The sequence below is a fragment of the Myodes glareolus genome, chromosome X, assembly GCF_982192425.1.
Source record: "Myodes glareolus chromosome X, mMyoGla1.1, whole genome shotgun sequence".
In the NCBI taxonomy this organism is placed as follows: Eukaryota; Metazoa; Chordata; class Mammalia; order Rodentia; family Cricetidae; genus Myodes; species Myodes glareolus.
The window spans coordinates 2,108,312-2,133,980 of record NC_142053.1 but is presented as its reverse complement, the minus strand read 5'-3'; the positions used below and the strand labels follow the sequence as shown (position 1 = coordinate 2,133,980).

The 25,669-nt window shown below is 48.8% G+C and overlaps 2 protein-coding genes across 9 annotated transcripts; one reads left to right on the top strand and one right to left on the bottom strand.

The window, feature by feature from the left end:
* Positions 1-7,323: 7,323 nt before the first annotated feature.
* Positions 7,324-9,769, top strand: Avpr2 (arginine vasopressin receptor 2). The gene is made up of 4 exons (XM_048457703.3): positions 7,324-7,411; positions 7,629-7,829; positions 8,109-8,993; positions 9,177-9,769. The coding sequence occupies exons 2-4, from the start codon at positions 7,805-7,807 to the stop codon at positions 9,380-9,382; spliced, it is 1,116 nt and encodes a 371-aa protein (XP_048313660.1). The 5' UTR covers positions 7,324-7,411; positions 7,629-7,804; the 3' UTR covers positions 9,383-9,769.
* Positions 9,770-10,089: 320 nt separating this feature from the next.
* Positions 10,090-25,362, bottom strand: Arhgap4 (Rho GTPase activating protein 4). Of its 8 annotated transcripts, none has more exons than XM_085684516.2 (22): positions 24,705-24,883; positions 20,193-20,400; positions 19,950-20,112; positions 19,684-19,746; positions 19,186-19,398; positions 17,969-18,097; positions 17,639-17,860; positions 16,145-16,246; positions 15,782-15,973; positions 15,601-15,685; positions 15,325-15,352; positions 15,064-15,166; positions 13,446-13,506; positions 13,283-13,360; positions 13,071-13,205; positions 12,876-12,981; positions 12,551-12,784; positions 12,402-12,475; positions 12,143-12,320; positions 11,727-11,813; positions 11,365-11,464; positions 10,090-10,477 (listed from the first exon to the last, which is right to left on the bottom strand). In XM_085684516.2, the coding sequence occupies exons 1-22, from the start codon at positions 24,769-24,771 to the stop codon at positions 10,259-10,261; spliced, it is 2,847 nt and encodes a 948-aa protein (XP_085540642.1). In that variant the 5' UTR covers positions 24,772-24,883; the 3' UTR covers positions 10,090-10,258. The 8 variants fall into 8 exon arrangements, with proteins under 8 accessions (XP_085540642.1, XP_048313648.1, XP_048313647.1 ...); XM_048457691.3 differs by having other exon boundaries at positions 12,143-12,323; positions 24,705-24,882; XM_048457690.3 differs by having other exon boundaries at positions 12,143-12,326; positions 24,705-24,880.
* Between the last annotated feature and the right edge of the window lie 307 nt (positions 25,363-25,669).

The window sequence follows — 25,669 nt, the reverse complement described above, 5'->3', positions numbered from 1 at the left end:
TTAAGATATCTTCTTCCCTGCTCCCATATCCACTCTTCCTCCATCTCAACCATTCCACTCCCCCAAGCTCTCCCCAATCCTCCCCTTCTCCCTTCTCTCTCCCTCTCTTCCCTACCCCCCACCCACCCCAGCCCCCATGCTCCCAACTTTTGCCTGCGATCTTGTCTGTTTCCAATTTCCAGGAGGATCTATATATGTTTTTCTTTGGGTCACTGGCCTTGTCTCATAGCCACACTGATGAGTATCTTGAATATCAACATAGAACCTTCGTCCGGCGATGGATGGAGATAGAGACTCAGACTCACATTGAAGCACTGGACTGAGCTCCCAAGGTCCAGTTGAAGAGCAGAAAGAGGGAGAAGATGAGCAAGGAAGTCAGAACCGCGAGGGGTTGGTCGTGACTGATCTAAAGGGAGCTCACCAAGGCCAGCTGAACTGGAATTGAAGGAGCATGTGATCAAACCAGACTCTCTGAATGTGGCTGACAATGAGGACTGACTGAGAAGCCGATGATAATGGCACTGGGATTTGATTCTACTGCTTGTACTGGCTTTTTGGGATCCTAGTCTGTTTGGATGCATACCTTCCTAGGCCTAGATGGAGGGGGGAGGGCCTTGGACTTCCCACAGGGTAGGGTACCCTGCCCTCTCTTAGGACTGGACAGCAGAGGGGAGGGAAATGGGAGGAGGGGAAGAGGTGGAAATTTTGAATGGTATTACTTATAAAGCAAAAAATAAAATAAAATAATGTTTGAAAAAAATCAATGAAAAAAAAGAAGTACCTCTGAAATAGCAGCTAGCCTGGGGGTGCCTAGGCCTGCCTTCCTGGGATTAGATGGCACCCAGCCTGTCCCCCAGTCCAATACTTCCCCCACAGGTGGGGCACTCACCCCTCTTTGGTACTAAAAGCTCTCCCCTGGTAGTATGAAGGTGGGGTGACCAGAAGTGGAGTCTGGGTTCAGGGTGGAGAGTACACCCGTCCCTAGACCCCCCCACTTCATGCCTTTAGTAAACACTATGCTTTGTATTAAAAAAGAGAGAGGAAGGGTCTTTTGACAAGGAAGCAAAAAATATCAAAAGGAAAAAAGAGAGCATATTCAACAAGTGGTGCTGGCATAACTGGATATCAACATGTAGAAGAATAAAAATAGACCCATATCTATCACCATGGACAAAACTCAAGTCCAAATGGATCAAAGACCTCAGCATAAAGCCAGCCACACTGAACCTTAAAGAAGAGAAAGTAGGAAGTACACTTGAATGCATTGGCACAGGGAACCACTTCCTAAATATAATCCCAGTATCACAGACACTGAGAGAAACAATTAATAAAGGGGACCTCCTGAAACTGAAAAGCTTCTGTAAAGCAAAGGACATGGTCAACAAGACAAAATGACAGCCCACAGAATGGGAAAAGATCTTCACTAACCCCACATCAGACAGAAGTCTGGTCTCCAAAATATACAAAGTATTCAAGAAATTGGACACCACAAGAACATATAATCCAATAAAAAAAAAATGGAGTACAGACCTAAACAGAGAACTCTCAACAGAGGAATCTAAAATGGCTGAAAGACACTTTAGGAAATGTTCAACACCCTTAGTCATCAGAGAAATACAAATCAAAACAACTCTAAGATTCCATCTTACACCTGAAAAATGGCCAAGATCAAAAACACTGATGACAACTTATGCTGGAGAGGTTGTGGGAAAAAGGGAACACTTCTGCATTGCTAATGGGAATGCAAGCTGGTACAACCCCTTTGGATGTCAGTGTGGCGATTTCTCAGAAAATTAGGAAACAACATTCCTCAAGACCCAGTAATACCACTTTTGGGTATATACCCAAAGGATGCTCAGTTGTGCCACAAGAACATGTGCTCAACTATGTTCATAGCAGGTTTGTTTATCATAGCCAGAACCTGGAAACAATGTAAATGCCCCTCGACCGAAGAATGGAAAAGGAAAATGTGGTACATTTACACCATGGAGTACTACACAGCAGAAAAAAATAACGGTACCTTGAATTTTGCAGGCAAATGGATGGAGCTAGAAAACATTATTTTGAGTGAGGTAACCCAGACACAGAAAGACACTTATCACATGGACTCACTCTTAGGTGGTTTTTAAACATAAGGCAAAGAAAACCATCCTACAAACCACAATCCCAGAGAACTTAGACAACAATGAAGACACTAAGAGAGACTTACATAGATCTAATCTACATGAGAAGTAGAAAGTAGAAAAAGACAAGATCTCCTGAGTAAATTGGGAACATGGGGACCTTGGGGAGGGCTGAAGGGGGAGGTGAGAGGCAGGGAGGGGAGCAGAGAAAGATGTAGAGTTCAATAAATTTCAATAAAAAAAATAAAAATAAAAAAGAGATGAAGGGTCTAGAGATGGCCTAGTGGTTAAGAGTATTGACTACTCTTCCAGAGGTCTTGGGGTTCAATTCCCAGTAACCACCTGGCAGCTAACAACTGTCTGTAACTCCAGTTCCAGGTGATCCAACATCCATGGCAAAACATCAATGTTTATAAAATAAGAATAAATAAATTTTGGTTTTTTGTTTTTTTTTTAAACTTTATTTAACTTTATTTCATGCACATTGAACTAGATTTGAACTAGTAAATCTTGAACTAGATTTAAAGACAGCTGCGAGCTGCCATGTGGGTGCTGGGAATTGAACCCGGGTCCTCTGGAGGAAGAGTCAGTGCTCTTAACCACTGAGCCATCTCCCCAGTCCCAGAATAAATAAATTTTAAAAAGAGAGAGAAAGGGTCTGGAATAAGCATAATAGTAGACTCGTTTGTAAAGTACATGGGATCTCTTTCCTTCTTTCTTTTTTTAGAGGTCCTGGAACTCACTCTGTATACCAAGCTGACCTCGAACTCACAGAGATTCACCTGCCTCTGCCTCCCCAGTGCTGGGATTAAAGGGAAGCATCACCACCACCCAGTTGGGACCTCTTTCTTAAGAACAGGTTCTGTTGGACTGGAGAGATGGCTCAGAGGTTAAGAGCACTGGCTGTTCTTCCAAGGTCTGGAGTTCAATTCCCAGCAACCACATGGTGGTCACAACCATCTGTAATGAGATCTGGTGCCCTCTTCTGGCCTGCAGGCATACATGCAGGCAAAACCCTTATTTACATAATAAATAAATCTTAAAAAAAAACAGGTTCTATTGAGTGAGAAACAATGCTCACAAGTCTGGGATAAATATAATAGTCTCGAGGATTTGGATGAAGCCTGGCTCTATAGATTGCAAAAGATCACTAGATTATTAACTACATCCAATCACAGAAAAGAAGTGTAAATCCCTTTTATTAAAGAGAAAAGCCTGCAAATTTAACAGTCTTGGTTTCCCTATTGCCATCTGTGAGCATGAGGACCGTGTGCCCTCTACACCCCCATGAATCACTAATTAAGAAAATGCCCTACAGGTCGGCTTACAGAGGCATTTTCACAATTGAGGCTCCCTTCTCTCAGATAACTTGGGCTTGTGTCAAACTGACATAAAACTAGCCAGCATATATTTTTTAAATTGTGTCTGGTGCTATAGGCCTATAATCCCAGCATTTGGGTAGCTAAAGCAGGAGGATGACCAAGAGTTTAAGGTCTGCCTGGTCTACATAAAAAATTCAAGGCCATTGTGAGACTGTCTTAAAATAAAACAAAACAAAACAAAACATGAAGCTGGGCAGTGGTGGTGCGTGCCTTTAATCCCAGCACTCAGGAGGCTGAGGCAGGTAGATCTCTGTGAGTTTGATGCCAGCCTGGTCTACAGAGTGATTTCTAGGACAGCAAGGGTTATGCAGAGAAACCCTGTTGCAAAAACAAGCAAATAAACAAAAAGAACAAAAGAAAACAAAAACCTGGACAAAGAAGTGTGGTGGCACATGTCTGTAATCCTAGTGCTTGAAGTATGGTGGTTTGAATGAGAATGGCCTCCATAGGATGATATATTTGAATGTTTGCTTGCCAGTTGGAGACTGTCTGGGAAGGATTAGGAGGTGTGGCCTTGTTGAAGGAGATGTGTCTCTAGTGACAGGCTTTGAGGTTTCAAAAGACTCATGGGATTGCCAGTATGCTCTCTGCCTCCTGCTTACAGATCAAGATGTGAGAGCTGTTAGTTGTTGCTCTAACCACATACCTATGTGACCTTGCTCGGCCATCATAAATTCTATCCCTCTGGAGTCATAAGCCCAATTATACTCTCTCTTATATTTCTCTCTTTTAGAAATTTCCATTGTAATAGCATTTTATCACAGTAATAGAAAAGTAGCTAAGACATGAAGGCAAGAGAAAAAGGCCAATCTCATTCAAACCATTACATCAGTGCTACATGAGACTGTTTCAAAAAAAAGAATTATTTTTTTCTGGGATGGAGGATGCTATGGCTTAGTGATAGGACATTTGCATAGCATACACAAATTCAAATGATAATTAAAATGTCAACAGGGGCTGGGGATATTGTTCAGAGATAGAGCATTTGCCTATTGTGCACAAAGACCTAGGTTCAATCCTCAGCACTACAAGATAAATAAATGAATAAATAGTAAGTGAATAGTCAATCAACAGAAAACACATTTTTTCATTTTTCAAGACAGGGTTTCTCTGTGTAGCTTTGGAGCCTGTCCTGGAACTTGCTTTATAGACCAGGTTGACCTTGAACTCACAGAGATCTATCTACCCCTGCCTCTGGAGTGCTGGGATTAAAAGGCATGTACCAATACTGCCTGGCTCCCCAAAAAATACTCTTTAAAGACTCAAATTGTCCCCCAAATGTCAGAAAAAGATAGAGAAATAAAAATGGAGCAAATAGAGATCAGACTGTTTGATTTTGCTGGGAGACAAAAACAAACATTTATTCACCCCAGATGGGATGCCAATGACAAACCAAAGCAATGAGTCCATTCATGTCTAGCATGATGAACCAGAGTTTAATTGTTCTGGAACTAGCTCTTGTAGACCAGGCTGGCCTCAGACTCACAGAGATCTGCCTATCTCTGCCTTCTGAGTGCTGGGATTAAAGACATGAGCCACCACTGCCCAGTAGAATCAATATTTTTAAAAAGAATTTGGGAAGGGTTCACCAAGTCATTCTGGCTTGGAGGTATTTTACAAGCTTGTTGTCCAATGAGAGCTACAGATGGAGCAAGCTAAAGCAGCCAGCCTGGGCCTGTCTCCTTTATACTCTCTGTGATGGCTGCTCAGATCTTCTCATGGGGAAGTTGGGCAGCTAACATGATTGTGATGGGTGAATATACCAGCTAATAAGATAGAAACCACATGCCTTGATTTTTCTGATCCAGCCTCAGAAAGCAAGCAGCACTTTTAGCAGATTATCTTAATCACAAGCAACATGCAAACCTACTCAGATTGTAGGGGGAGGGCTAAATTTCACCTATTGATGGGAGGTGGCAAGGTTCCAGGAGAACATGTGGGATTGAGTTATTGTTGGGGCTACCTTGGAAAGCCACAATCTGTCACACACCAGTTAAAAGGCAGAGACTGTCAACCTTAAACAAAGTAGCTATATGGTATTTCCAAGAAGCACCTTTAAGCATAAATATACGTTGAAAGTCAAAGTATAGAAAAAGATAAACCAAGAAAGCACAGAGCACAGGAAAGATGGTATGGCTTTACAAATACCAGATAGAATAGAATTTAGCATAAAGAGTGTTACCAGAAGTAGGAGGGGCACTAAAGGGGACAAATAACAAGACCTAAAGCCAAGTCTTTCAATATATAAAGTAAAAAAACTGTTCCCTTTAAAGGGCTCTAGAAATAAATCTTCCAACACAGTTTGATACTACAACATATGTTTTTCAGGAATTGATCAAATAAGAAAGAAAAAGATCAGTCAGAATATAGATTTGAACAGTATTATCAAGCAAATTAATGTAACTGATATTTAGGGAGCACTATATCCCCATGCAGGATAAACCATTCTTCTTTAGTGCAGATAGAAAATTCAGCAACATCAACAAACACTAATAAAGCACAAAGGACGTGGATATCTCTCTATTGTGAAGCTGAATTAAAGAGTAACAATGATGGGCTGGCAAAATGGTTTAGTGGGTAAAGGTGCCTATCACCAAACCCTGGTAACTTGAGTTTGATTCCCAGGACCCACATGGTGGAAGGAGAAAAATGACTCCCAGAAATTTCCTCTGACTTACACACACACACACACACACACACACACACACACACACACAGAGAGAGAGAGAGAGAGAGAGAGAGAGAGAGAGAGAGGTGTACACTCCAACCTCACATAAATAAATGTAGTAAAATTTAAAAAAAAAATTAAAGCTACAATGAGTCAGGCGGTGGTGGCGCACACCTTTAATCCCAGCACTCAGAAGGCAGAGGCAGGTGGATCTCTGTGAGTTCGAGGTCAGCCAGTCTACAAAGCTAATTTGGACAGGGAGCCATAGAAAGAGGAGGAGCTGGTGAGTTACAGGTGGCAGGAGTTGGGTCTGTGGGAGAGAGGAGGTCCTAAACATCTGGGTCCCTAAGCTCTCTGCTCAGGTTCTTTCACATGGGAACTTGGATCCTGAGCCTACTGTTTGTGCACAAATGTATGAGTCTTCACATTGGGTGAAGCATGTATTGAGGGTGTGTGTATGAAGACAGAGAAACAGGTAAACTATACTGCAGATCAGTCTGAAAAGCCTTCTTCCTCCTGGAATGGGTGCTTACAGGTGGGGCATGAAGAAGAGGGTGCAGGGGCTCCTGGTTCCTACAGGCTCCTGGAGAGGAAGCTGGATCACACATGGGCACGTTAGCCCTGGTTTAGCCCCAGCCCCACCCCTTCCTATCCTTCATCTCTGAGCAGACAGCCCTAATTGAGGAGGAGGGTCTTGAATGATCCTGAGAGGTTCTCCCATCCCCAGGCTTTGGGGATGGGAGATGAAGATAAAAGGAGCGTGGCTTGGCTAAAGAAGGTCAGGATTTGCCATGAAAAAGTAGTGATTCTGGGTCAGTTCCAGCCATCACCAGCCTCAGTTTCCCACTTAGATGAGGTGCTCCACTAAATAGTTTCCCACAGCACTGCTGTACCAGATGTTCTAGAAAGAGGGACCTGTGGAATAGGGGCAGGCAGGATGGAAGCAGCTGCTGAACCAAGATGGGGCCCTGTGCTTGCGAAGGGTGGTCCTGGGACTGACCGAGGAAGCCTGGGTCAGAAAGGGAAATTGGAGGACAGGATCTTACTTCCTGGTAGATGGAGGAAGGAAGCCAGCGAGACTAGGGGAGGCGGGAGGCTAGGGGAGGAGGGGGAAGTCTCCTGGGCAGGTCATTCCCTGAGGCTGGGTTGGGGCGGGGCCGACAATGGAGAACAGATCTGAGGGCTGAGCCACCTTCACGCTGCTGCTCAGCTGCCCAGAAGCCCAGGAGCTGGAGCAGGTAAGGGGCTGTAAAAGGGCTCTGAGAAGCATAGTTGGTCTCTCTTGTTCAGTCCTTAGCCCTCCAATGGTGGTCTATCCAAGTTGCTGTCTGGGCAGGGGGATCTTAGTGTTTACCTCTGATGCCTAATCACCAGTCTGGCTCTTGCGCGCTGCCTGGATGGAATCTGAGTTTCGTATGTTGTTCTGTCTGATTGTTCTTTATATTCCTTGCCCAGGCCTAAATAGAGGCTGGACCTCCAACCTGTGAACACACCTTAAGAGAGGTGCCTGCCTCCTGGCACCTCTATCCTGTGCAGTGACCCTGGACAGCGGGGCTGGCCCCTGGAGTGAAGGCTGAGTTGCCCCCCCCTCCCCGTGACAAGTGTGCAGGTCACCTGCAGCCACCCCTACCATGCTCCTTGTGTCCACCATATCTGGTAAGGTTCCAGTCACTGGGTTCCTACTACCCCTTGCTTGGATGAGCCAGGTGGGCTAGGTGGGGGTTTGATGAAGCCAAGAAGGCCCTTTTTCTAAAAACTCTTTCCCTTTCTTGTGAGCGGGTTGAAGTCCCTTCTGCTGGGAGCCAGGAAATAGGCAGTAAGATCAACAAGGGGTTTAGGTGTCAGCTGCACAGCCCACCATCCCTGGCGCTGGAATTTTCTCATTCTAGGGGGCCTACAGGGCACCCCACTAACTTGTCCCTCCCCCCTGCCTAGCTGTGCCTGGGCCTTTTTCGCCCCTTAGCTCTCCCAGCAACAGCAGCCAGGAGGAGCTACTGGATGACCGAAACCCATTGCTAGTCCGGGCTGAACTGGCCCTGCTTTCTACCATCTTTGTGGCTGTGGCTTTGAGCAATGGCTTGGTGCTGGGAGCCCTAATACGACGGGGCCGGCGTGGACGCTGGGCACCCATGCACGTCTTCATCAGTCATTTGTGCCTAGCTGACCTGGCTGTGGCTTTGTTTCAAGTGCTGCCCCAGCTGGCTTGGGATGTCACTGACCGCTTCCATGGCCCTGATGCCCTGTGTCGGGCCGTCAAGTACCTGCAGATGGTGGGCATGTATGCCTCCTCCTATATGATCCTGGCCATGACGCTAGACCGCCACCGCGCCATCTGCCGCCCTATGCTGGCATACCGCCATGGAGGTGGGGCTCGCTGGAACCGGCCAGTGCTGGTGGCCTGGGCCTTCTCACTCCTTCTCAGCCTGCCTCAGCTCTTCATTTTTGCTCAACGAGATGTGGGAAATGGCAGTGGAGTGTTTGATTGCTGGGCCAGATTTGCAGAGCCCTGGGGCCTTCGTGCCTACGTCACCTGGATTGCCTTGATGGTGTTTGTAGCACCTGCCCTGGGTATTGCTGCCTGCCAGGTTCTTATCTTCCGAGAGATTCATGCCAGTCTGGTGCCAGGGCCATCTGAGAGGGCAGGGAGGCGCCGCAGAGGGCACCGGACAGGCAGTCCCACCGAGGGAGCTCATGTGTCAGCAGCCATGGCCAAGACTGTGAGGATGACACTGGTGATTGTGATCGTCTACGTGCTGTGCTGGGCACCCTTCTTCCTTGTGCAGCTGTGGGCAGCGTGGGACCCAGAGGCTCCTCTGGAAAGTGGGTGTGGGTGTGGCTAAGGCTGGGAGTGAGGGAGGTAAGGGCCTGGCTATACACATTCAGGTATTCCACCTGCTTTACCTTTATGCCCTACTAGTGGGTTCACATGTGGTGCCCCCATGGCTTGCTAGAATGAGCAAGGGACACCCTGAGCTCCAACCTGGACTCTTCTCTCCTTCATAGGACCTCCTTTTGTGCTGCTCATGCTGCTGGCTAGCCTTAACAGCTGTACCAACCCCTGGATCTATGCTTCCTTCAGTAGCAGCATCTCCTCAGAGCTGCGGAGTCTGCTTTGCTGTGCTCAGAGGCACACTACACCCAGCCTAGGGCCTCAAGATGAGTCCTGTGCCACGGCCAGCTCTTCTCTGACCAAGGATACACCCTCCTGAGCAATCACTGGGCTTTTTCCATCCAAAGGCTCCCTGTAGCTGACTGTCTCGTTTTGGCCCTGGGAGTACCAAGAGAGGGGTACCTTGGCCATCCTTGATCCTCCCTAGGTCTCACTGTCCTCAGGTATGCAAAAAGGAATGTTCCAGGACTGTAAGGAAACCCTTAAGTTGACTCCTATGCATCAGACATGGGAAGCAACTGGGACAGAGGTCTCAAGATCTGGAGGGGGAACAGGGGACAGAGGTGCTTGTGCTTCTTATCCTGGCAAGCACCCTGTGGGTGAAGAATCCTAGGGAGGTGAAGGAAGGACCAGGATGGGGTTAGTAGAACTTCCTGTTACTCCTCCCTTCTGTCTATCTCCTTAATAAAAGTTTCAGTTAATTTTCCACGTGGAAAAGGTTTCTTTGGACCGGTAAATGGTGGGCACAAAGGCTAGAATAAAGACAAAGACCCCCCCATACCTATAAATATACATATGGTCAAGAGTATGTGATATGAGCAACCAAGATTGCACTTTTGGGGCAGGTTCCCAAATGACAACAGGCAGCTAGCTCCATGTCAGAGGACCCTCTTTCCCAGAAGAAGCTGTTGAAGCTGTTCAACCTTCTGTCTTGGTATCTGGCCTCTAGTAGTGCACGCTCTCGGAGCTGCACTGCACCTGACCTGTTTAGCACCCCCAAATAGAGTGTAGGTTATTACAACAGCAGCCAGTGTAAGGGTCTTTATGAATTACTGCAACTTCCATCCTCCACAGCCACAGCCCAGGGCTTCCCAGCAAAGGAACAGGGGGGTTTGTCTCTAGCCTCCTTCCTTTGCTACTTCCCAAAGAGTTCTAGGGAGAAATGGTGGGTTGGTGACTGCTGAGGTAAGCTGTCTCAGAGTGGCTTGCGAGTTGAGTCTGGACCCTGGGGATGGGAGGCTGAGGGAGGTTCCTGGGAGAAGACTTTGTTTTTGCCGAAGCTGCTGCAGGTCAAGGGCTTCAGGTTTCGGGTTCCTAGACTGGGGGAGGCTGTAGATGTTAGCCCATGTCCCTGGCGGACAGTAGCCTTTCCCAAGAGCTCCTTAAACACAGAGTCCATGTTTTGCGCCACAGCCTAGCAGAAAGGAAAAATGGAGGGCTCAGTGAGTTTCCTCCATTGCCCAAACTGAGGCCTTGATTATCACACTGCCACCAGGCTCTCTCTCCAGGGGCCACAGAAGAGACTGCTTGAGCCTCCAGGCCACCTCCCCCATTTCATTCCAGCTTTTTTCCTCCAGTCACTTTCAGTTTTGCTTGTGGGACAGTAACTTCTTGGTCTGGCTCTGGAGAAGGGGCCCCTCTGAGTCCTGGGTCCCCCTTATTCTCACTCCTACTTTTTCTCTGGCTGACATCAGAGCTTCCATACATGGCCTCTGGGGCTGTCAACATGCTGGGGAATCCCGGGTCAGTGGCTTCCCCTGGGTCTCCCAGCTGCCAGGCTTTAGTGTCTGTGTGTTTACCAGCCTTCACTAGGCTCCCTAGGCCTAGGAGCAGGGACACTCTTCCTAAGACTTAGCATCTGTCTTCAGGGATTCCCTGTTCAGTTCATAGGGACTAAAAGGACTCGCCGTATAAAGCTGTCCCTTCTACTTCCCTATCATCTGTACTTTTACTCTCCCTGGCTTGCTAAGCACCAAAACCTAGCTCTAGGTGGCAGCCTTGAAGTCTGGCCTGGAGCCCCTAGCCCATATCAGCCTAGACAGTCTGGCTTCTCTCTAGCTCACGAGTACCACAGCGGAGCTGATGATCTTCTGCCCTCTTATCTCTGCCTCTGTGTTTCTACATCTGTCCCTCCCACCCTGTCTCTTCTCCCTTGTCCCCTAGATTGTGACTGGACTTGCTGGCAGCAGGTGCCCCTGGACTGGGACTAAAGATAAGAACAATAAGCCTCACCTTGGGAAGGACAGAGACCATGTAGAAGAGGCGCCCCCTGCTGGTTCCATAGCCAGTCCTGGCTCTTACCTTATCTATTTCCACAGGTCGCTCAAGGGAGGTAGGGACCAAATAATGTCCTCTGTGTCCAGAGGCACCCACAGCCTCACGTGGGATGCCTAATTCCAGCCTACAAGGCACAGATAGGAAGATTGGCAATGGCCCTGGGAAATCCTTAACATAAGCTGGCAGTGCCTATCTTATTCCTCTAGAATCCCTCCCAGTCACAAATAAGGCAGACTCTGTTCTGTACACACTTAGTGTCCTTTATGTAACAACACCTCCAATCCCATGTGGCCAAAACCTGAGCCCATGCCCTCAAGCTTAACAGTGCTTCTAACAGCACACATGGCTGAGGGGTCGTTCCAAAAGCCTGTCTTCTCCTGGCTCACCGATTGGTAAACTCCAAAGTCAGGGAGCCCTCTGTTTGGCTCACAGATTCTGCCGTGGTCTGCAAACCAGCTGTCCGCTTCTCATCCCTGGGAAGGTAAAAGACTGGCTTGCTTTGTACTCTCTCCTGGCTAGAGCTTGGAGGCCAATGTCTCCTGCCCCAGTCAAAGGAGTTGGGAACAGTTGTGTTTAGGTGAAACCTATGCCTATAGACTTTGTTTTAGGGTTGTGGAAGGCAGCAACCTTGATTAGAACAAGTCCTGTTTGAGCATAGCAGAATGTCAGCGACTACTTCCAGAAAGAAGAAGGCCTGGAGACTCTACGCTGAGTATAGGCTAAAAAGCAACCATGAATATAACAGGCCAGGAGATTCCAGGCAGATACAATGAGACCCTCCCCAGGATGTCAGCTCACTCACCCCTCAGGCAGTGTGATGTACTTATGGGGAATGAGTCCCTGCACGCCAGCATGCTCCCCTCGCCACCAGTCACTTGATGCCCGAGCATACAGTCGCAGTACATCGCCTCGCTGGAAGGTCAACTCCTGGGCAGTGCGGCCAGTATAGGCAAAGCAGGCCACAGCCTCCACAACTCCTTCTGCTTCTGTCAGGAAGAGATGGTCAGGCTGAGGGTAGAGTAAAGGATGGGGTAGAGCCTCCCTGCTCGATTCCTCCTCACCATCCTCCTGAGCTGTGGTCCCAGTTTCCAACTCCAGCTCCGGCTCCCCAGCAAGGCTATCCAACTGGCCATCCCTGATGTTTCAAGCAGAGTAAGGCAGGTTTCCCTCCAGTAGATTCCCTCTCCCCCAATAAGCCCCCAAAGCATACCCCAGGCAGCTGGCAGAAGGTGGTGCCATGCACTTCTCATAGATGGGGCCTGGCAGCATGGCCAGGGATGGGAAAACTTGTGCTGGCTGCAGGATAAGAGTCTGCACCAGCTGGTTCACCCGGCCCTGCAAGGCTACAGGGTCCTGCCCAGCAGGCACAGGCAACAGTGTGGGCCCGAAGCATACAGCCAGGTTGTAGGAGTCCATCATGTTCTCATCGCTGTACTGGGCCAGGCTGGGGAAATATGCAGGTCACAGGCAGGGAGCTATAGCACTAGTGACCCCCTCCATCCCCAAGAGCCAACTGGTTCCCCAGAAGTACTCACTGGTTGAGGAAGGTGAAGAGATATCGCAGAACCACTAGTATGGGTCTGGGCAGTCTGGACAGCAGATGACTCACAGGCTGTATGCGCTCTCCCACAGCCTCCAGTTCTGCGGCCAAGACAGTCCAAGAGAGCAGACCAAGTAAACTTGTATCCACTAGCAGGTGGCCCTCCTACCCATCTGGCCTCAGGCTTTACCTGCTGAAGCCAGCAGCTCACTAAACATGTCCAAAGGGAAGAGTGGGGGCTCCAGGCTCCGAAAGTACAACTTCAGCACCCCAGCCACTGAGTCTAGGTCATGAGCAGTACAACCTTCCACCAGAGGGTCCTCCCCTATGGAGGGTAACATGGTAAAATGAGGTTACTTGTGCCTACTGAAGCCACTGCCACACTTATCTATTGGTCCTCACCTCTTTCAAAGGCATCTCGGATCTCGGAGATACGGGCCTGGGCACCCGACACCCGGAAGATGCCTTCATGCTGCAGGCCTATGAAAGACAAGGAGCTGACAGGCAGAATCCCCTCTCCCACAAATACCCAGTGCCAGGGAGACAGAAGATAGCCTATACTTGCCATTGAGATTAATGAAACGGATACAGCTCTCCACGACAAGGGGCACAGGTTGACCTGAGCTCTGGTAACAGAGAACACATTTATTTTACTAGGACACAGCAAGTTCCCTGGCCATTCTATCACTTTTCTCTTAATAGTGTTATAGTGGAATTTATTGAATCTCTGTGAAGAAACTGATTCGCTGGTGCCATTTAAGTGGCACTTTTATTTGCAAATAGTTGCAAGTGTAATAAGGCAATCCAAATTTAGATGGTGACTTGCAGTCAAAGAACACACCAGAACTTATATCTGCTCATTTAAATGTTCTGATTCTTATGGATGCTCTAGGTACATAATGGGATGATTGCAAATGATGCTGTTATTTCTCCTCCCTTCCCTTTGAGTCAACACCTCATTAATCCCAGGCTGGCCTAATGCTTGCTATGTAGCTAAGGCTAGCCTTGATCTCTTGATCCTTCTGCCTCTGCCCATTAAGTGCTAGGATTATGGGCCGCACCACCACACCTGGCTCTGTCAGAACTCTGCTGCATTTTTTTCTGTTTAGAATTGTCAAGGTCATACGGGCAAGAAGTATGACCTATAAGCATCTTGTGCTGATCCTAACCACAGGGTAGAATCCTCAACACCTTATCCCTAAAAATGTTACAGCCCCAGGTTTTCTTTTTTTCTCTTTTAAGTATATATTTAATTTTTAAAAACTTTATGTGCATTGGTGTTTGTGTTTGCCCACATTTATATCTGTGTGAAGGTGTCAGGTCCCCTGGAAGTGGAATTACAGACAGTTATGAGCTGCCATGTGAGTGCTGGGAATTGAACCTGGATCCTCTGGAAGGCCAGTCAGTGCTCTTAACTGCTAAGCTATCTCTCTAACTCCTAGAGCCCCAGGTTTTCTGAGTTCCTTAAGAGTTCCTTTAGACCAGACTGGTCTATAAGAGCTAGTTCCAGGACAGGCTCCAAAGGGACAGAGAAACCCTGTCTGGAAAAACTGGAAAAAAAAAAAAAGAGTTTCTTTAGGGAGCTGGAGAGATGGCTCAGCGGTTAAGAGCACTGACTGTTCTTCCAGAGGACCCATGTTCAATTCCCAGCACCCACATGGCCGCTCACAGCTGTCTGTAACTCCTGTTCCAGGGGATCTGACAACTTCACACCAATGCACATAAAGTTAAATAAATCATAATAAATTATTTTAAAAAAGAGTTCCCTTTAATGCTGGGTGGTGGTGGTGCATGCCATTAATCCCAGCATTCAGGAGGCAGAGACACACGTATCTTTATGAGTTTGAGGCCAGAGCTAATTCTAGGATAGACTCCAAAGCTACAAAGAAACCCTGTCTCAAAAAAATAAAAATAAAAAAGAGACTCTGTCTCAAAAACCAAAAGTAAACAATAATAACAAAAATATAGTTTCCTTTAATTGGTACATGTCACTAGGAAGCCCAGGGAGCCCTCAGCAGCACTGGCAAGTGGCGTGCATAGGGAGAGGTGCTTGAGCTACGCCCAGGAAGGTTGGGACTAGAGAGTTCTGGGATTAGGCAGTTGCTTGGGCCACCAAGGCTGGCAAAAGACCAGAAGGAATAGGGAGAGCCTTCAGTGGCTGGAGTGTGGGGCAAAGCAAATACCTGGATAAACTTCTCCAGGTCGACTCCAAAGAGTTTCTGGTTATACTGGGAGGTAGGGCGGGGATGGTGGCTCTTGTGGAATTTTCTCTCTGTGCACCGGGTCCTGAGAAGAATGGGAACTGCCTCTTAGGGGAATATGCCATGGAGAAGTCTTCCCATCCCTAACCCAGCCAGGCCACAGGGTGCTGGCAGTAGAGCTAGAGCTGGGGAGTAAGAATAGGGAAGACGGGGACCTCTAAATAGGCCTCATCAAGGACTCACCAAGATGTTTTTTGCTCTTCCTTATTACCTGGAAAGGAGAAAATATTGGTCTGTTTTTCAGTCTGAAGATCTTCAATTAACCCCAGAGAGAGGAGGCTTGGACTGAAAGCTCAGGATAGTCAAAGGACCAAGGGGTAGGAGAGAAGTCAGTACACTTAGGCTGGGTTAGTTTCTGTATGCCAAACAACCTCTGGTCAGGAAAGAACATGGGTCAGGTCAGAGGGAGGGCAGGGCAGCTTTGGGCCCTAGAGAGGGTGTGTCTGGAGCAGGACGCACCTCGTTGTATGGCCTCCTGCAGCTTTTCATGCTTAGCCTGCAGCTTGGCAAGCATACTCCGGCTACTCAGATAGTCCTGCAGCTTCTGGAAAACCCAAAGAAGAGTCCCTATTTTGAACCCAATTCAGCCCCCTTTCCCTCTGCTGCCCTTTATGGCCTTGTCCTGCCTATCCAGCCCCACCGTAAAGTAGAAGGTTTCTGTCTCCTGCTGCTGACTCCGTCTGCGGCCTGTCTGTCGGGTGCCTGGGTCTGAGCTTGTGGACTTGAGGGACTCAGTGGAAGGGCTGGCCTGCAAAGGGTCCAGTATGTCCCCATCCTCTGATGCCACCACCTCTAGCAGAGCCTGAAGTGTTGCCTTCAGTGTCTTATTCACCTGAAGGGAGAGTGCCAACGCAGTGAGAGAGGATAGCATGGGAGGAAAGAAGCCTAAATCTTCAGAAAGAGAAAAGGGAAGCTACTGCCAGCTAGGAAGGAACTGTCTGGGCAGCTGAAGCTGAGAGAAAGCTCTAAGGCCTATCCCCACCCCAGGCGCGTCCATTCATGCCTCTTCTGTTTCGATGGTCTTTCGGTCCAGGAGACTCTGGATGTTTTGGGCTCTGGGCAAAATTTCATCCCGAAGTTCCATCTCAACCTGGATCTCTGCCACCTGAAGAAGGTAGTACCAGGGACTGAGGAGGACTAGGCCAGGGCACAGACCTCAGATGAGGAGGAAGAACAGGCCTGAAGAAACAGGGTACATCTCTGTTGCTTGCCTCCAACTTCTGAGTGCTAGGATGACAGGATGGCTACCATGCCAGGTTAATGGGGTGCTGGGGAGAGAACCAAAGGCTTCAGACATGCTAGCTAGGCACTTTACCAGCTGAGCTGCAGTCTCTGCCAAGGATATGACTTGTATCTTCAGTAAGTTTTAAATACCAATACAAAGGAATACATAATGTTTAAGTCATATGGAAAAAGGACATGTGCTGCAGGATAGATGAACCTTGAGGAACAGAATGAACCAGTCCTTACAAGACAAATGTAGAAGCTGACTGCTGTGAGAGACCTTTATGTGTCAGTGCTGTAGCCAAGTTCACAGAGCCAGCAGAATAGTGAGTTCTAGAAGTTTGAAGGAGAGCAATGGAGACCTAAATATTTAATAGGGACAAATTCTGTTTAAGAAAATAAACAGTCTAGAAAGAGACAGGGTGACAGTCACATAGCAATGTAAATGTGCTTCACATCACTGAACTTCGCACCTGGTAACAGCAGAAATAATGTTTTACCTTTTTATCATTAAAAAACTTGCTGTTCACCCCAAGGTCCTGAGTTCAGTTTCCAGCACCCATGTTAGGTGGCTCACAACCACCTGTGCAGAGGCAGGTGAATCTCTGAGGTTGAGGTCAGCCTGATCTACAAAGCAAGTTCCAGAATAGCTAGTGTTGCTATAAAGAGAAACCCTGTCTTGAAAAACCAAAAAAGAAAGAGAGAGAGAGGAAAGGAAGGAAGGAAGGAAGGGAGGGAGGGAGGGAGGGAGGGAGGGAGGGAGGGAGGGAGGGAAAGAAGGAAGAAAGGGAAGGAAGGAAAGGAAGAAAGGGAGGGAGGAAGGGAGGGAGGATGCTGCATTCTATACTTCCTTACTAGTATCTATTATGAAATTTGTTGTTGTTGATGTCGTCCATTTGTCTATTTGTAGACAGATTTTTTTACACTGAAGCCCAAGCTGTGGGCTTCATTATGTAGTCTAGGTAGCCTTAAACTTAGGGTAATCCTTCTGCCCTAGTTTCCCCAGTGCTAGGATGACTGACATGCACTAGGATGAAAGGCATGCATGGCTACAAAGAGTGTTCAATGTATACTGTACAATGAATACAATGTACGGACAGCCATGGTGAAGATCTGGATGCTGGGGCTGCCCTGTGTTTGTTTTGTTTTATCAAAGTGTAAATTATGTGACTGACCTACATTAGCATGAAGTCCAGAGAATGTAAAGCCCTTTGAAATCATGCTTGGGCTGTAAGGGTAGCCAGGGCAGGGGGTGGAATAAACTGACCCTCACCTCATCACCTTCATGGGGCTGGTAGTCAAAATGTTCAGGGGAACGGAAGGCCATGGCATAAACCTCAAGCACCTTGGCCTTGTCCCCTGGAGGATCCAGAGCCTCCAGAGCCTCTTCCAGGCTGCCCAATCCCTGCATCTGGCAGGCTTGGGTGCGGTTCTCAGCAGCTGTGTAGCTCCGGATGGCCTGCCCCAGGGCCAAGTGAAAACCTGTGTCACAGCACTGGGAAGAAGCAAGCAGATACTGTTGTGGGCCTGGAGCCAGAGCCAATGGTCCAAGCATTTAAGCTCCAATACCATGACCCCATTTGCCTGCCCACACAGGACTTACATCCATGAGGTCCAAAATATCGTGTGAGTAGTAGTTTCTGACGGCAGCATTGACACTGGCCAGGTTGAGCAGGTACTCGTTTCGGGCCTTCGTGCACTTAAGTTTATGCTCCAAGAACTTGGCCTGACGCTGCTCAAGACACCAAAGCTCATCAGGGCCACCCATTTGGAGACCAATTGTTCCCATTCCCTCTGCTGAAAAGCATGACCAATGTGCCACAGGTCCCTTATGCTTAATTCATTATGAACTTCTTAACACTGCCATATACCGCTGGGCGGTGGTGGCACACGCATTTAATCCCAGCACTCGGGAGGCAGAGGCAGGCGGATCTCTGTGAGTTCGAGGCCAGCCTGGTCTACAAGAGCTAGTTCCAGAACAGGCTCCAAAGGTACAGAGAAACCATGTCTCGAAAAATCAAAACAAAAAACAAAACAACAAAAACCCAAAAAACACTGCCATATACCAATCCTTGGTGCACCCTCAGTGCTCAGCTCTACTGTGCACAGGGTCCCCCACTCAACTCCCAGAACCTGTCTTGACTCCCTACCTCTTCACTGGCTACTTCTGACCTTTTGGCAAGGGCTGATCTCCCCACCCCTACCCTTGCCTTGGTTTGAGTCCCTAACACGCCCCACCGTCATTCTCCAAAGAAATGGAAGTGGGTCACATGGAAAAGATAGCTAAATAAAAGGCATTCGTATTCAGACCCCATGACAGAGGTATGAGCTATGAAAATGTATGAGAAAGCCACTTAGGCTCCACATGGGGGTGGCACAAAACAAAAGCCATTGCCGTCAGTTCCACTCAGTTTGGAGCCTCTTCATCCTCTCCATGAATGCTTCTCTCAGAATGGCACCCAGTCCTTCACTCATCCTGAGTTCTTGTGCTCCTAGGGAAAAGTCCTCCAGGCTTAGAGTACTCCAGCTCTCTGCTCTGGCAGGGCTATGGGACAACATGCTTAGAACTAATGTGATAGAATCAGTCTGTCCTGACACTATGATTGTCTTTCCCCATCTTTCAGGTCTGTTGAAATCTCTATAGCATTGTCTTTCCACATCCCAGAGCCATCAAGTCTGACCAGGAAGGAAGAATCTTGTTGGAGGCCTATGGTTCTTCCCCCCCACACTCTTTTGCCCCAGGGACAATCAAGAGCTTGTAGGGACAAAGGCCAGGAACCAGAGCTGGAGGGAGGGGGGCCCACAGCTTTCCAGGCCCACCTTCTCCACTAGTCGCCCTCCTTTCTTGAGAGAGCTCTTTCGGAGGGGTCCTGTTTCAGTGGTGGTGACAGTAGTTGTCGTACTGGCAGAGGCAGCTGTGGTGGCGGGCAGGGCACTCCGGCCTGACCGCTTCTCCTCCTGCCGCTCAGCTTCCCGGAGTTTGGTCTCAGCATTCACGCTCTCCAAGTGGTATGCATGATATGTCTTCTTGGTCTGCAGAGAAGCCCAGGTAAGGCAGTCCTGATGAAGGCCATGACCAGGAACAGTACCCCTCAGCCACCCTGGGATTCAGATCTGAGGGTTGGGCCATTTCACCTAAGTATGTTATCATCTAACCACTCTGTCCCCAGAGCATAGAGCAGCCCATGCCTGCCACCCTCCCCACCGCCCGACTCAGGTCATCCCTGAGCATCCATTCTCTTGAACCTGACTAGGAGATGCAATGGCTTGGGACTGTTCCTGCTTCCCCCTGATTAGCACACAGTGGGTCCTGCTTACTGTCTGGAGTTCTGAGACCACCTCCAGGAGCTTATCCTGCAGCTGCTGCACCAGGTCCTTACTCTAGAGATGAAGGGATATGTGTGACTATAGCATTACCCTACTTAGTGCTTCCCATCATCCTGTGACAATCCATCCCACCTGAGATTGGCACAAACCGACCTTGGGCTGCAACTTCCACCTGGCCTCCCATGCCTCTCAAACACAGTTAGATCCCCATGGGCTTTGTTAAATCCTGAGGCCTTCCACAACTTGTGTGACTCTACCTTTTTGACTATGCGTCCCACATCCTCAGCAATATGACTCAGGCGCAGAGCCAGGGGCCCAGCCAGCACCTCGCCGAGGGCGGCACTTTCGCGACTCTGTTGCCGTGTATGCTCCAGCAACACAGCCCAGCAGTGCAAGGGTGACAGGAGAGTCGGCTCCTTCCTGTTGTAACAGAGGAATACTCAGACCAGGGAGCTTAGGTCTCAGGCCCAGCAAGGCACTATTGTCTGTGCGGTACCTACCGGAAGCTTTGCTGCTCCCGGCCGCTGCCCCCTAGGCGACCACTGCGGCTGGCAAAGCGTTCAGCCAACTTGTCCAGGCCCCGAGAGTACTCCAGCTCCACCTCTGCCCGGCGCCGCATAAACTCAGCTAGCTCCTGCAGCAAATCTCGCCGCAGCTCTCCCTGAAGCTCCAGGCAATGGAGCTGCTCACTCAACTGCCAGCGCATCCCTGCAAGGGGACCTCGGTTAAGGCCTGGTCAACATGCATGGCGTGAACCAACCAGATCAGCAAGCGGTAGGAGAGGCAAGGACAGTCATTCTGTCCACACCAAAGGCTCCTTGGCACCCGACTGAACAAGCTGGAACTAAAGGCAGAAGAAAGAAGTGTGCCCAAAAGCAAGGTACCCAGGTTCGGCAGCCCCTGTGCACTTGGGAAGGGCCCTGAGGCAGAAAACTCTGTGCTGTGGCTTCTGAACAGACACAAGAAGTTGCTCAGTGGCAGGACTGCTGTGGCACTTGACCAGGCCTTCAGGGTCTTCAGGCCAGGTAAAACCGGTCCCATAGTAAGAAGGGGTAAGAAGGGCCTTGGCCGAATGTTTCAGTCAAGGTTGAGGAGGAAAGGGACTGGCCTAAGTTTTTGTCTGTTGTTTTCTTTTCTTTTTGTTTGTTTTTCAAGACAGTGTTTCTCTGTAGCTTTGGAGCCTGTCCTGTAGTTTGTTCTGTATAGACCAGGCTGGCCTGGAACTCACAGAGATTCATGTGTCTCTGTCTCCCGAGTGCTAGGACTAAAGGCATGTGCTACCACTGCCTGGCTTCTGTTTGTTGTTTTCTACTGGAAGTTACCCACCCCGGGGTTTTTCCTCTGTTCTACAAGGGAGTTATAGCTGAGGGACCCACACCACCACTGGCCTTTTGACATCTTATCTCTGGCTTGATTTAGCAATACTTCTTCCCTCACCCATATCTCAAGCAAAAACTGCCTGTCTTGCAAGATGATAGCAACACTATGCCCCACACCCCCACACCAAAGACCCAGCTGAGCACCTCAACCCACACACCATTACATCAAACACAAAAACACACTGTCTTGGCTTCCAGGAAGTAGCATGTCCACAGATAGGTCTTCAGTCATATCTTCAGAGCAGAACACTAATTGATTTCTTCATTAGAATGGTGACTTCATATCTGTTTCATTCCAGGCATATTTTAGACACAGTGCCTGCTCCTCTGGAGTTGGGACCATAGCGAAGGGGGGGGGGACACAGAGCCATGGTAGAATGACAAGGAACAATGATGGGAGCTTATAAAATGCACACACAGGCCAAGTACGGTGGCAATCCCAATACTCAAGAAGTAGAAACAGGAATATCCAAAATGCAAGATCATCTTTGGCTACACTGTGAGTTTGAGGCTTGCCTGGGCTATAGAAGACACTGCCTTTAAAAAAGTATACAAAAAGCTACAGGAAGCCAGGCAATGGTGACATATGCCTTTAATCCCAGGACACAGGAGGCAGAGACAGGCAAATCTCTGTGTGTTCGAGGACAGTCTGGTCTACAGAGCAAGTATGAAGATAGCCAGAGTTGTCATACAGAGATACCCTGTCTTGAAAAACAAACAAACAAACAAACAAACAGCAAAGGGGAGGAATCTGGGAGGAGGGGAGAGGAACAGATGACCAAAAGCTTGTGGTCCAGGATTCCGGCAAGATGCCCAGGGAGAGATAAGCCATGGGGTAGAGCCCTGTGGACTCATTTCATTTTCAGGGTCCCTATGGCTACTGTGTACAGCCCAAGGGGCAGTTATTACATTTGTCTAAGAAAAAGATGGTGGGTATTGGGACCAGGAAGCCAGTCTGAAAGGTAAGTCTTGGGGTAGCTGTTCAAAAGAAAGTCAATATGAAGAGATCAGAATGGGTGAACTGTCTTGACAATGACTTTCCTGGGGCTATGAGATGAAAGGCCTCCTTAGGTATCTCCTGCCCAGAAGTCCCCATCTTCCCTTCTGATTTCCTTTTTCAGTATGTCTGTTGCTGGTTCTCAGACTCCACTCTATGGTGGGACTGACTTCTTTCCCTGAGTCCAGAGGCTCCAGATCCACCTGCTTGCATGACCTACTCATCAGCCTTCTATCCCACCCACTGGTCACTGTAATCGCTAAATTTCCACCAAGGGGACAAGTTAGGCAGAAGGAAGCTGGTGTGTGTATGTGGAAACTCCCAACACTGAAGCCAAAGCAAAGCCCACAATACCAAGTGTCACTGTCACCAGCCTCATGTGGCTGAAGTAGTATGTGCCAGCTACTCATTAGAATGAGTGCTAATGCTGCTGACTTCAATCAGGGGAGTCTCCACTAAATAAGACTAAAAGGGTTTGAAGAATGGCATTTTAAGTTCATAACAAGCAGGGTCTCAAGAATATCCAGCATACCCTTCCTTGTAGGCTGCCCTGCCCTCCAAAAAGGATGTGTTATCCAAGGAGGGACCTATTCTAGCTACACAGTGCCAAGTGCACCACAGTATTGTGTGGGTTCTCTACCAGTAGCAACAGCACTTCCTGTTCTGAACATGCACACTAGACAGTGTCAAGGAGCTATAGATTGCAAATCAATTGCATCTGAGGTCCACACAGGGCAGGAAAGTGCTGCCTGAAGTCTCCAGGTTGATTTCAGCTCAAAGAACCCTGATCTCCTACCAAACTAGCTCTGGTCCTTGTCTAACCCCAGTGTACTCTTGGCACTTTGGTCATCCTTTGCAGTGGCTGTCACCATACATGAAATCAGCTGTGTGCAATTTTGCTTTCCTCAGGCCTGTGAACCACCAAATTCTCTTCTATACAATAAGATATTTCCAGAGTCTAGAGCAAAACAGGTGTGTTTAAAAAATATGGTAGCACAGACTTGTCATCCCAGTCCTGGAACGTTGTGGCAGAGGATGCTGCAGGTTACAGGCCAGCTTGAGTAAAATAATGAGTTCAAGACTAGCCTGGGCTACATACTCAAACTCCAATCCCACCCACCCAAAGAACAGCTGACAAAAAGAAGTGAGAAATCCTGCATATTTGAATTGCAAAGCTGGGACCCAGGCCCCTCCAGCACTTCCTGTGAACCAGGCATTCACTCTCACTTCTGCTGACCAGTAGAGCAGAATAGATGGCCTCTAAACCGCGACCATGCTGACCTTTCAGAATTTAAAGTGTGAAGGCAGTGCCTCTGTTCCAGCATTGATGGAAGACCTTTTTTCTTTTTTTGAGGGAGGGGCACAAGAAATAAAAGCCACAAAAACCCAGACACCCTGAATGAGCAACGGTCATTTTAAAGACAGTCTTGTACCGAACTCCAGTTTCTTAGTAGGAACTAACTGATCTGTGTTTGCTGATTGAAGACTTTTTAAGGTCCTTGGGCGTCACAATTTTTGTTGTTGTTGTTTTGTTTATTTGGATTTTTTTTGAGACAGGGTTTCTATGTAAGCCCTGGCTGTCTTGGAACTTGCTCTGTAGACCAGGCTAGTCTGGAACTCAGAGAATTGCCTCCTTCTGTCTCCCAGAGTGTTGGTATTAAAGGCATGTGCCACTACCGCCCAACTGCTTCTCGACATTTTGAGGAAGTAGGAGGAGATCCTTGTCTCCACCTCCTGGCTCACCCTCTGCTGTTACCTCAAGCTGGCTCTGGACACCAAGAGGACTGGGTCAAACTTTGAAAGGTAGCTATGCTCACCACTATAGCAGTAATACATCACTAAGACACACTTTAGTATAAATTGCTTGCACCAAATAAGTGCACTGGAATTTCATCTACAGGTTGGGAAACTCCAAGGGTTATTTCATTTCTCTTTTTGGGAGCTGTTGCATATGATACTGCTTCTTTGAGCTTGTATCCACAATAGATAAAATATAGAGCCATTGAGTGTGGTAATGGGAGTCAGACATCTGGAAACAAGAAACTGGGGTGGGGGTGGGAGGTTAGATGCTGCCTCTTTTCCTGTGCGAGAGTTACCTACCACACCCTGAAGAAATGAAGCTGTCAGTTAAGAACTTACAAAGTTAATTTGCATGTGATTTGCATCAATGTGGTTGCCAGAATCCAGAGATCTAATATCCTAAGACTATAAAGTCAGTACAGCTGGACTTCTCTAATCCAGTCTTCCAGCCTGACCCAGGGTCAACAACCCTAACCTGCAAGCTACTTCAGAGTCAAAGGGAGGCAAAGGTGTTAAAGCTTCATGGATTCTAGTGGTGTTGAATGAGGTGTCAGGCCACCAGCAAAGTCAAGGTGGCCCAAAACACTCCGGCTATAAAGCCACCCTCAGTCTGTCCTTCCCTGAGGCTACCAGAGTCATTGCTGCCTGAGTGAGCAGCAGGCGACCCAAGTTGAGTAGAGAGGACGGAGGGAGGGCATGGGCAGGCAGTTGAGGCCAAAGAGGCTCCAAGAAGCAGGGCCTGGGTTCCCTCCTCCACCCCGTTCCGGGGATGTCTGAAGATCAACAGCAGACACTCGGGGTCTCTACAGTAGACCAGGCCCAAAGCGCCCTCTCACCTTTGACTTGTGCCTCATACTCAGCCTGCAGCCCCCGCTCCCGCCGCAGCTTCCCGTGCGCCGCCATGGCCGAGGGCTGATCACACCTTCAAGTCCGGATGCTCCAACGCTGCGGCAAGGCAAGACCGCCGAGCACAGGGACCAGGGGCGCCAAGACCAGCACCCTCCACTAGCTACGCCCCGCCCCGCCCCGCCCCCAGCAGGTCCCCCGGAGGGGCGGAGCGACCTAGACCAAGAGTTGCCTGCTGCTCGGGTGGGCCTCAGAAGGACAAGGCGCCCCTTTCCAGGTGCACAGCTCTTGAGTCAGGCTGTCTTCCTCCTTCCTCTGCTCACCTACCTAGATCACCTTGAGCCCTAAGGCTCAGCATAAAGCAGCCAATGCAAGAGAGCCCCAACATGTCTGGGACCACCTGCTGCTGTTCCTCACCATCTGCAGAAAGCTATATGTGGTCCCCAGTGTCAGACCACATTCCTAAGACCACTGGCCCTCAATACCAATGGACAATGGCGCCATAGCTGCTCCAAGCCCAAGACTGCCCCTAGGCAGCCTGCCTCCCCGCAGCCTCCCTGGACATCAGATGCCACCCTCCTTCCCGGAGTCACAGTACTGAGTGAGGCCTAAGGGAGTCCTGACAGCTGATGGGAAGTTCCCCAGAGGACTGCAGCAAGCCTAAGTTCCCTCTGGGCCCCCTGAGGGGGAGGGAGCAGTGTTCAGCCACAGTTCCCCTTCTACTCAGCCCCAAAGGAAAGAACTAGCCTCATTTCCCCATAGGTAGTTACCACTTCCTGCTGCCGGAAGAGACTTTCTGTCTTTTTTCCCTTCTGTGTTGCGCCTATAGGGTGGGGGCTATGAGACAGGCTGGGAGCAACTCCTTTGCCTCCTTTATCCAGAGATAATGGGGCTTTGCTCCACCCCCACCAACTCTAAGTCAGAGGGCAAGACCTACTTACCCATCAGTTTGTGA

What these genes read in the sequence shown, in the direction of transcription:
- Avpr2 (XM_048457703.3), top strand. Translation starts at nt 7,805, where the DNA reads ATGCTCCTTGTGTCCACCATATCTG. An exon ending in CCTTGTGTCCACCATATCTG is followed by an intron (nt 7,830 to 8,108) that starts GTAAGGTTCCAG and finishes CCCCCTGCCTAG; the next exon opens with CTGTGCCTGGGCCTTTTTCG. An exon ending in CCCAGAGGCTCCTCTGGAAA is followed by an intron (nt 8,994 to 9,176) that starts GTGGGTGTGGGT and finishes TCTCCTTCATAG; the next exon opens with GACCTCCTTTTGTGCTGCTC.
- Arhgap4 (XM_085684514.2), bottom strand. Translation starts at nt 24,771, where the DNA reads ATGGCGGCGCACGGGAAGCTGCGGCGGGAGCGGGGGCTGCAGGCTGAG. An exon ending in TGGGACGCATAGTCAAAAAG is followed by an intron (nt 19,747 to 19,949) that starts GTAGAGTCACAC and finishes CTTCATCTCTAG; the next exon opens with AGTAAGGACCTGGTGCAGCA. An exon ending in TGAGCTGCTGGCTTCAGCAG is followed by an intron (nt 12,982 to 13,070) that starts GTAAAGCCTGAG and finishes TCTTGGCCGCAG; the next exon opens with AACTGGAGGCTGTGGGAGAG.